At 49.3% G+C, this 10574-nt stretch overlaps 1 protein-coding gene across 2 annotated transcripts; it reads right to left on the bottom strand.

Annotated features, from left to right (window-relative positions):
* Positions 1-1463: 1463 nt before the first annotated feature.
* On the bottom strand, positions 1464-10545 carry DHRS1 (dehydrogenase/reductase 1). Of its 2 annotated transcripts, XM_009211311.4 has the most exons (9): positions 10268-10544; positions 9603-9776; positions 7163-7306; positions 6934-7013; positions 3830-3962; positions 3401-3547; positions 2437-2506; positions 2007-2087; positions 1464-1863 (listed from the first exon to the last, which is right to left on the bottom strand). In XM_009211311.4, the coding sequence occupies exons 2-9, from the start codon at positions 9750-9752 to the stop codon at positions 1727-1729; spliced, it is 942 nt and encodes a 313-aa protein (XP_009209575.1). In that variant the 5' UTR covers positions 9753-9776; positions 10268-10544; the 3' UTR covers positions 1464-1726. The 2 variants fall into 2 exon arrangements, with proteins under 2 accessions (XP_009209575.1, XP_009209576.1); XM_009211312.4 differs by lacking the exon at positions 3401-3547 and having other exon boundaries at positions 10268-10545.
* Positions 10546-10574: the final 29 nt, after the last annotated feature.

Raw genomic sequence — 10574 nt, 5'->3', positions numbered from 1 at the left:
AGTGGTTTTTGTTTGTTTTTTGTTTTTTTGAGACTGGGTCTCACTCTGTTGCTCAGGCTGGAGTGCAGTGGCATGATCACGCTCACCAAATCCTCCCACCTTAGCCTCCCAAGTAGCTGGGACCACAGGTGCATTCCACCATGCCCAGCTAATTTTTTAAAAAATTGTTTTGTAGAGATGCGGTATCCCTATGTTGCCCAGGCTGGTCTCAAACTTCTGGGCTCAAGCGATCCACCTTCCTCAACCTCCCAAAGGACTGAGATTACAGGTGTAAACTACTATGCCCAGCCCCATTGGTGGCTTTAATGATGGCTGTGCAAGGCTAGAGGTGGTCCTGAGGCCCATCTTCTTTTTATATCACATAGGCTACTGCCTTTGCCCCTCACCAACCTCAGGGGATAACAGGAATTTAGGCTGGTAAGTGGAAGAGGGTGAACAGGCGCTGAGGAAATCTGATCACTGTGATCTTAATTAGCTGCCACAGCAAATGGTGGCATTTAGGTACACAGTTCCAAAAGTTCTATACCAGTCACGTACTGATAAGCCAGCCCTCTCTCTAAAAGAAAGCCTTGATTGGTAGCATTTGTAGACTTCCATGGGACATGTACTGTCGCCATGGCTGATTCAAGACACCACATGAAGTCACTGAATGAGGACTTAGAAGAGATGCGCATCAGCAGCTCTCACAAGCCGGTGAGTCACTCCACTCACCACTGGAACGGTAACCGGGGACAGTCCCCAGAAAGCCACAGGAAGCCTTCTGCCAACCTCATGGGCAGCCTGGAGAAGCCTCAGCTCTCACTCTGAAGATTTTGAATAAGTAAAATGATTTATGCTTCTCTGAGTTATGGCAGCCATCCCATCACTTTGGATGGTTATCTAGGCTGTTGGGTGGAAGGATCCCTCAAAATAGCCCTTGGCTCCTCTTAGGAACACACCCCATTGCCTTGCTTCAGGCTAGGACAGCCTCCTGCATAGGCAAGGCAGCTCTATAGGGCTCATGCAATTAGTTCTGCAGAAAGCAATTCAGGTAGTACCACCCCGAGAGGAAAGATGAGAATTGTCGGTGTCACAGCTATTCCTCTGTCCCTCACTTGGATTCAGGCAGTACCTTCTCCCCAAGTTCCAGGAAATCATAAACACCAAGGAATCTGCCTTTGCTGGACTGGGCCTCAGTCAGAGATCAGGCCCAGCTAGAAGGTAGTAGGCATCTCTGAAGAGATGGTGGAATGGGGGTGGAAAACCAGTGTGACTGGATGTGCCCGCTTCCAGCTGTGGAGTGACTCTGCTCCTCAGCTGGGGCATGGGAAATAGGTCTTGCAGGGCAGAGCAGGAACAGGTCTGGAGGAAAGGGGTCTTGTCCTGGGGCAGAACCCCTTGAGAAGCTTCACATTAATACATCTTTGAGTCCTTCTACCAAATAGTTAACGTGTTGCCGAGCACAGAATCAGCAGTCAAAAACATATTGAAAGAGAAATGAGACTTTTATTAGCTCCCAGAGCATTTTTCAATACTAAGACAAAAAGTAAAAAGAAGGACAAGGAAAACCAAGGCACAAAGAAAGGACCTAGGCAGACCCCAGAACTCACCACGGACACACAGCAGAGTCCTTCTCTTCATATCAAGGGTATGGGTAGGCAAGAAAGGCTGCTGTTTCATTGAGATAGGACCAACCACCAAGCCCAAATGAGAAGACAAGCGGAGACGTGGTGTCAGACCAGGAGGGTTAGAACTTGCTAGTGTAGAGGGCAATAATCCACTTGGGCACACGGAGGAAGGAGGGCAAGTAGGAGGCCAGCCAGCCCACGCCGGACACGTGTGAGAGAACAGAGCTCAAAGACAAATAGTCTTGGACAGGGCGGCCTGGGAACAACAGGAGTAGGAGGATTAGATTCTCATTTCCCACTCCTCAGATACCCTCACCTTGGCTGGAGAGACCGAGGGAGGAGTGGGCAGGGAACAGAGGGAATAGCAGTCAAGGCTGGCTGCTGTGCCAGGGTCCTCACCGTCCACATCCCGAAGGCCATAGCGTCGAGCAAGGTCACAGGATGGTAGCACCTTACCACTCAGGCTCAGGATATTGGGATCTGCGGGCACACAGACAGGTAGAGATGGCAGGCAGGGGAGTGTGCAGAGTGACAAGGTTTGGGCCCAGTTGGACAGGGCACTGCTGAAACAGACTCAGGAGCCCTGGAAAACTCTTTCTTTCTGTTCCTAGGAAGGCTCTTGGGCCTCGGACTTTTCCCACACTTCCCAGGAGCCCACTCCTAAGGCTCCCAGACTCAAACTGGGAATGCTGACCCCTTGGGCCTCAGAAAACAGAGAAAAGAATGACATGTTCCTCAATCAACTCCCGAGCCAGATCTGGCCACTGGATGCTACCACCCTACACATCCTCCATGCCCTTTCTTATTACCAGCTGCCCCCAAACTTCACCTGTTGCCAAAGCCACCACACATTTGCCACTCAATTCTGTGGTTTCTGCAGATGAGAAGATTGATTTGAACTGAAAAACAGGGGCAGAGAAGTGAAGGGTTAATTTCCAAGAGCACTGCCCAAGTCTCCCGGTTTCAACTTCTGTTCCAGGAGAAAGAGATCAAAGACCAAAGAGGCCAAAGACCTCAAGCAGGGCCTGCAGGATCCAAAGTATTGGCAGGTGCCAGAGCCACTCCTCCCCATATCCAGGTGAGCCCTGTTTCCTGGCACCAGGATCTGCTGTCTTTGCTAAGTGGAAGGATCTGGTAGTGCCAAATAGTGTTTGGACCTTCTAAGCTAGCTGGTGTGGGGGTCGAGTGCATGGGCTTTGGAGCTAGACAGCCTTTCCACTTAGGACATATGTGACCTTCAACAAGTTTTTGCCGGGCGCAGTGGCTCATGCCTGTAATCCCAGCACTTTGGGAGGCCGAGGCAGGTGGATCACGAGGTCAGGGGTTCGAGACCAGCCTGACCAACATAGTGAAACCCTGTCTCTACTAAAAATACAAAAATTAGCTGGACGTGGTGGCGGGCGCCTGTAATCCCAGCTACTCAGGAGGCTGAGGCAGGAAAATTGCTTGAACCCAGGAGGTGGAGGTTGCAGTGAGCCGAGATTGCACCACTGCACTCCAGCCTGGGCAGCAGAGCGAGACTCTGTCTCAAAAAAAACCAAAAAAACAAAAAAACAAAAAAAAAAAACAAGTTTCTAAACCTCTCTGGGTTTCAGTTTTGCCATCCATAGAATGGAGCTGGTATCTCCCTTACAGGATTAAAGGAAATAATGTGTGTCCCATGCTCAGCCCTGCACCTGCCACAGTAAGCACCTGGTGAATGGGAGTATCTGCTCTTGTTATTGTCTTGTTATTGAGGACGGAGAGGCTGACTCCCCTGTGTTCTCTGCTTCCTTTGCCCTCCCCTTGCCAACCTGCTTAAACACAGGATCCTTCAGGACCTCCTCTTTTGCCATATGCTCCTTCAGCAGTTCTGTCTGCACAATTCCTGGCCACAGAGACACATAGCTGACCCCATGGCGCCGCAGCTCATGGGCACAGTCAGCAGCCAGCTTGTCACACTGTCACTTTCCTGCCCTGCCCTCTCTGCTTCTACTGTGAATGCTCCACCAACCCTGCCCTTCCCAGGAGCCCCAAGGTCTCAGCTGCCCACTCTCCCCAGTGTGATGCCTACTCTAGCCAACCGAGAGGTGCACAAGCAAAGGAACTGTCCATGGATGAGGCAGAGGAGGAGCTGAGAGGAGCCAGCCTTACCACTCTGACCACTGGGGACTGTACCTTCTGAGCTATAAGTACCATCACTGTCTTTTACCTCCTCAGCTCCTATGCCACTGGGTCCTCACCGCAGCTTTGCCCACACCATAGGGGACGTTGAACATATACTGCAGGCTTCCAGGGGAGGAGATGACCACGATGAGCCCCCGGCCAGCTGGTACCATCAGCCGTGCCCCATACACAGAGCAAAAGTAGTGGCCTCTAGAAGGTGCGGCAAGGGAAGAAGGAATGAACCATGTTAGTGCTGGCCTGGGTGCCGCAGCCTCTGGCAGCTTCCCCTGCCTGCTGGTGCTGGTTGTCCACTAGGAAGGCTACACAGGGCAGGGTAGCAACCTGAGGAATTAGGGGCTTGAGGCCATATTCTGAGAGGAAAACTGGTCAAAATAACCACTGACAGGCCTGGGCGTGGTGGCTCACGCCTCTAATCCCAGCATTTTGGGAGGCTAAGGTGGACAGATCACGAGGTCAGGAGATCGAGACCATCCTGGCTAACACAGTGAAACTCGGTCTCTACTAAAAATGCAAAAAAATAAGCTGGGCGTGGTGGCAAGCGCCTGTAGTCCCAGTTACTCGGGAGGCTGAGGCAGGAGAATGGCATGAACCCGGGAGGCGGAGCTTGCAGTGAGCCGAGATCATGCCACCACTGGTCTCCAGCCTGGGTGACAGAGTGAGACTCCGTCTCGGAAAAAAAAAAAAAAAAACCACTGAAACAGATGAGAAATAGCAATCTTTAGAAGATGAAATGGAAGGCAAGAGCCCTGTCACAATAACAATTACAAACAAAATTGCTCAGGGGGAGAAAATTTAAGAAATATATAGTATCTACATGGAAAAACTATAAAACCATGACAGAATAAGTGCAGACAAAATCTTTAAAAGCTAAGAACTGACATGTAAATCATCATTTCTATGTAAATCAATCCATAGATTCAGTCAAATTGGATTATATCTCAATAAGACCTTTTGGAGGAATTGATAAAATAATCTAAAGCTCAATGGGAATAATAAACATGTGAGAACAGCCAGAAAAGCTGGGCACAGTGGCTCACGCACTTTGGGAGGCCAGCGGGGCAGATCACTTGAGCTCAGGAGTTTGAGACCAGACTGGCCAACATGGTGAAACCCCATTTATACTAAAAATACAAAAATTAGCCAGGTGTGGTGATACATGCCTGTAGTCCCAGCTACTCGGGAGCCTGAGGCAGGAGGATCTCTTGAGCCCAGGAGGCGGAGGTTGCGGTAAGCTGAGATTGTGCCACTGCACTCCAACCTGGGTGACACAGAGTGACCCAGGTTGTCACACTGTGGAGAGGCAGAAGGCAAGGTAAGAGCCACCTAGCCATGTCACTTTCCTGCCCTGCCCTCTCTGCTTCTACTGTGAATGCTCCACCAACCCTGCCCTTCCCAGGAGCCCCAAAGTCTCAGCTGCCCACCCTCCCCAGTGTGATGCCTACTCTAGCCAGCTTGTCACACTGTGAAAAAAAAAAAAAAAAAAAAAAGAGAAAGAGAACAGCTAGGAAAATTCTGAAAAAAGGACTAATGTCTTGTGGGTGGGGGGATTGCTTTCCCTACCCCTGTTGTCACCCATATGAAAATGCACACGGGCCAGACATGCTGGCTTATGTCTATAATCCCAGCATTTTGGGAGGCTGAGATGGGAGGATTGCTTGAGGTCAGGAGTTTGAGACCAGCCTGGCCAGCACAGCAAGACCCCATCTCTAAAAAATAAAATAAAATAAATTAAAATGTACAAGACATAATAGTTAAAAGAATACAGTACAAGTGTAACAATAGTCTGATAAGTCAATGAAACAAAACAGTGAATAATTAGATACAAGTATATGTGAGAATGCAGTGTATTACAAAAGGAACCTGTCAAGTCAGTGGGGAAAGATGGATCATTTGGGACAACTGACCAGTTATTTGAGTTGGGGGAATTGGGTCTCTGTCTCATTTATTATTTTAAAATTAAGCCTAAAAGGATCAAATATTTAAATATAAAAAATAAAAGCACAGAAGTACTGAAAGAAACATGATCAAACGTGTTTATAAACTTGAGGTGGGGAAGGCTTTTCTTAGCATCACACGCAGATAGAAACTATAAAAGACTGACAGATTTGACTTCTTAAAATTAAGACGCACACACACACACACACACACAAATATAAAGATACATGTATATTTCTGTATATACAAAGAGCAGGGCAGGACTGAGTGTGGTGGCTCATGCCTATAATCCCAACACTTTGGGAGGCTGAGGCCAGCAAGAGATGAGGGTGTGGAAGGCACCTCTCTTTGGAGGCTATGGCCATGAACACTGGCCAATTTCCAGCTCTTAGGGTGTTCCTTTCTTGCCTTTGGCCTGACCATCCTTCTCTGTCCTAATGATCTTCCTTCCACTTTGGAAATCACAATTGCATTCTAATCCTGCTTCCTTGGGATTGTCACCAGAGTACCAAAATTGGAGCGGTGGGTGTTCTTACATGCTTTAGTCACAGATTTGCCAATAATCTGGTGGTTACTCCCACAGGTGACTGATCACATTCATCAGGCATGGCTTGATTACATGAGAGCGTAACATCATTCCAACAGTAACAGAGGCATAACTGGTGCACATTACACTAGGCGAATTCTAAATGCTGTGTTTCATCTGACTCTCGGGCTACATGACCCGGTGTGACCCAGTGATATCCCTGCTCTCCCAACTCTGACCCATGAGTGCCCTTGCCTGTGGGTGTGGAGTGAGGATGTGGAGAGTAAAGAGCATTGGTGTTCACTCCTTCTTCTTAAGCTTCTCCTGGTCTAAAACAAAACAATTTGTCCCCCTAACCATTTTGAAAGTATAGACTACAGGCTGTGTGCATTACTGAGAGGAGGAGGCTTTCTCCCTTCTGGGTCTTTCATTTGGATGGGCAGAGAATGAGGCAGGAGAGAGGCCAAGGGCTTGTTCTGATGAATATTACTGACAGAAACAAGGCAAGAGTTGACATTCTCAGGAACAGACTCACCTGGATGGAACTTCTCCAGAGGTAAGTGGGATAAATGGAACAGAAGGGAGAAGAAAGAGATGGGGGAGGCCAGAGGGAAAAGGAGAGGGCATGTAAGGAAAGGCCAGGCTGTTAAGCTGGCTAAGTGAGTGAGGGAACACGGGCCCTGGCAGTGGAGCACCGACCTGAGTCCAACGTTGTTGATATCATCCCACATGGAGGCAGGGGTTTCCCAGAATGCCTTATTCCTGGTGTTCAGGATCGTCTGGAAGGCACAGGGAGGGTGATGAATGATCTGAAGGCAGGGAGGTGTGAGGGGCTAGGTAATGGAAGGGACAATGAGTGGGGATGAAGATGCAGGGATCAGATGGGGAGGTCAGAAATGTGGAGCTGGGACCAAAGTTCAAAGGGTACCTGGACTCCTGCATAAGCGTTGTTGACCAGCACATCCAGATGCCCTTGCTGTTCCCGATCCACTTGCTCAAACAGGCTTCGCACTTCACTCTCCTGGCTTGAATCGCACACCACAGGCACACATCGGCCCCCGAGGGATTGTGCCTGGAGTAGGACAGGGGATATGAGCTTACATTCACACACGGGTGTGAGTCATGACAAAACTCCCTCAACCAAAAGTGGACTTGAGCACTGAGAAGACAATCCTAGGAGAGCCAGCTCCAGAGGCAACATGGCAGGCAACGCTGCCCTCTGGTGTCTGTTTGAGTAGTTTCAGGAATGATAGGCCTCCCCACCCCAGAACAAGGTGAATTGCAATGTAAGTTTTAATAATCTACAAACATTTACTGAGGCCCACCATGTGGTGTGGAGTGAGGATGTGGAGACTAAAGAGCATTGGTGTTCACTCCTTCTTCTTAATGTACTTCTCAAAGTACCATGCAAGGCATTGTACTTTGCAAGTAGAGGGTAAGAACAAGTGAGGCATGGAGTCTGTTCTTGAGAAATGAGTAAGCATCCTTTTCCTTGTTGTGGTCTTTTCCATCTCTCATGGCCTTAGCTCCCACCCTTCACCACTCACCTAGAACCTCTACTCAGTCCCAGCTCTCTTACCCTCACTCCACCAATGCTCCTGCTTGGTAACTGAAAAAACCAAAGCTATCAGCCATGAATGATTTCTACTTCCTGTTCTGTCTCACTCTCTACAAATGCCCACAAACCTCCAACTTCAGGGGAAGAAGAGTCCCTTATCCAAGAACAATCCTCCTATTCTCCAAATTTATGGATCCTCCCCTATTACCCTCCTTGCCTGAACTACTGCAATGCCTCCCAACTACTCACCTGACCTCCAGTCTGTCTGCCTTAAATTAATTCTTCATAATCCAGCCAGTACGAACCATCTAAAACACAAACCCTGTTCAAAATCTCCTAACTGGATCTCCATCTCTTAGAGAATGAAGCCTGAGTTCTCTTCTAGGGTCTTCTAAGACCGACTCTTTCCTCTCCAGCCTCTCACTCACTACTCTTCCCTTGCATTATCTCGACATCTACTCTTTCACACACTGTCCCTATGCTTATGGAGCTCCCTCTGTTGGAAAGGTTTTCCTAACTTCCTTTACCTAACTCTTACCTTTCGAAACTCAGTTCAAGAACCACCTACCTCCTCCAGGATGCTTTCCCAAACCACTTTCCCTAGCCACTCTCCTGTGTCATCTGGATGCTCCCCAATACCCCTAGAGTATTCTGTGCATATCTCCCTCTTACAATTTACCATATTCACATTACATTGAAATGACTGCTTTCTGTACTTCATTTCTTGTTGGAATCTATCTTCATTTTTAATTTTAATTTTTTTTTTAGAGACAAGATCTCACTGTCACCCAGGCTGGAGTGCAGTGGTGCAATCATAGCTCACTGCAACCTCGAACTCCTGGGCTCAAATGATCCTCCTGCCTCAGCCTCCCAAGTAGGTGGTACTACAGGTGCAGGCCACTGTGCCCAGCTAATTATTCAAAAAATATTTTTTGTAGAGACTGGGTCTAGCTGTGTTGCCCAGACTGGTCTCCAAAAGGCTGCACATGTTCTTAATCTTCCTTCAGAAGCACAGAAGGCCCCAGCTCGGGAATGTAAGCCAGCTGATTTTGAAGTCCCTGAAACCTTTTTAAATCGCCTTCAAGACCTGACCTCCTCCTTTCTGAAGGACATTGCAGGTAAGTGATCTTGCTGCCTTGGCCTCCCAAAGGGCTGGGACGCCAGGCATGAGCCACTGTACTCCACCATGGACTGAATCTTTGAAGAGGAGAAATTAGATCTCATTAGTCTTGGTAACTTCCGTGCTTTACCCAATGCCTAGCAAATCATGGATACTCAAATATTTATTTAACTGAAGTCTGGTAAATAAGCAAAAAATGTACAGTTCAATAAAGTCTTGCCTAAAATAGAGGAAAACACAGGTCCACAACCCTTTAGTTACAATTCCAAAATCTCTGCTCTCAAACACAAAGTTCTTTTCTTTTTCTTTCTTTCTTTTCTTTTCTCTCTTTTTTTTTTTTTAAGACAGTGTCTCCCTCTGTCGTCTAGACTGGAGTGCAGTGGCATGATCATGGCTCAACTCCTAGGCTCAAGCGATCCTCCTGCCTCAGCCTCCAGAGTAGCTGCTGGGACTACAGGCACATGCCACCATGCCTGGCTCAAACAAAGTTTTTTCATAAAAGTCACTGGGCGGCAAAATTCTACCTTACCTGAAATTATTTACGGGGTTTTAAATTTCCACTTTGAATAAATATTCACATCTTGTTGAGTAGTAGTATAGTTTCAGGTAAGGGATTAGGAAAGGGAGCGGTTAAGTGGAAGGGCTCTCTTGGGTGGTTTCTGCAACTGTGGTCCCAGAGGAAGCACTCACCTCCTGAGCAGCAACGCGAAGGGTGTCTAGATGGCGGCCAGTGATGTAAACTGTGGCACCTGCTTTGCAGAGCTGCAAGGCAATGCCACGGCCAATACCCCTGGAGGCACCAGTCACCACACACACTTTGCCCTTCATGGGAGCTGCCATGACTCACAGGCAAAGGAGGAAGGTCTGTGGAAGCAAAGACTTGCTCTGAGGGAAGCCTGGAGACTGTGTGTGTGTTGGGGCGGGGGTCGGGGGGAGGGGGGAGCCTCACTAGGGCTAAGAGGAGGAGCCAAGGTAAGAATCCTTTCAGGGGAGAGGAGTCAGAGGCGGACAACTGGGTGCGGGCCTAAGGGTAAGGGTGTCAGAGGCGGACAACTGGGTGTGGGCCTGAGGACAAGGCTGACTGTCTTTTGGGAGGCCCAGAGAGTGAAGAAGGGGCTGAGTGGGGCTGTCCAGAGGTGGACAACTACTACGACCCTCTGAGTGTGGCTGCCTGGATGGGGGAATCTGGCGTGGCAGCCCCTCGGGGCGCGTCCAAGCAGAGTCCTGGGCTATCTGGGGCTCCGGTCGCTGGCCTGACCTAGTCCGGCTGAGCCAGAGGCGCAGCTTCCGGGCCGGGGATGAGCGCGAAGCCTGGAGATCCTAAGCCCTAAATGTGAGGCGCGTGTGCCGCTTACCTGCCAGCTGCGCTGCCGCTGAGGTCCTCGCGCTGACTAGCTCGCCATACACGTGTAGTTCGAGAACTTTAATTCCGGCCGCAGGGGCGGAACGAAGTGACTACTACTGGGGCAAATTGCGGGGCTGCGGTGGAAGTCTGGGTTCTGACCCAGATTGAGCTGGCGACGTGGAGGCAGTGTTCAGGCACTGATTCTACAGTAGGAGCCGGGGCGATTTTGTGCTGGGGTCGAGGGGCGGAGTCCTGGGCCAAAGTTAGAACCTGCGGATGGGGCGGAGCGATCTGGGGGAGACACCCACCCCACCCGG

This window comes from Papio anubis, chromosome 7, assembly GCF_008728515.1.
Source record: "Papio anubis isolate 15944 chromosome 7, Panubis1.0, whole genome shotgun sequence".
Classification (NCBI taxonomy): Eukaryota; Metazoa; Chordata; class Mammalia; order Primates; family Cercopithecidae; genus Papio; species Papio anubis.
The sequence above is the reverse complement of the archived record's forward strand: the minus strand, read 5'-3'. Positions and strand labels throughout refer to the sequence as shown.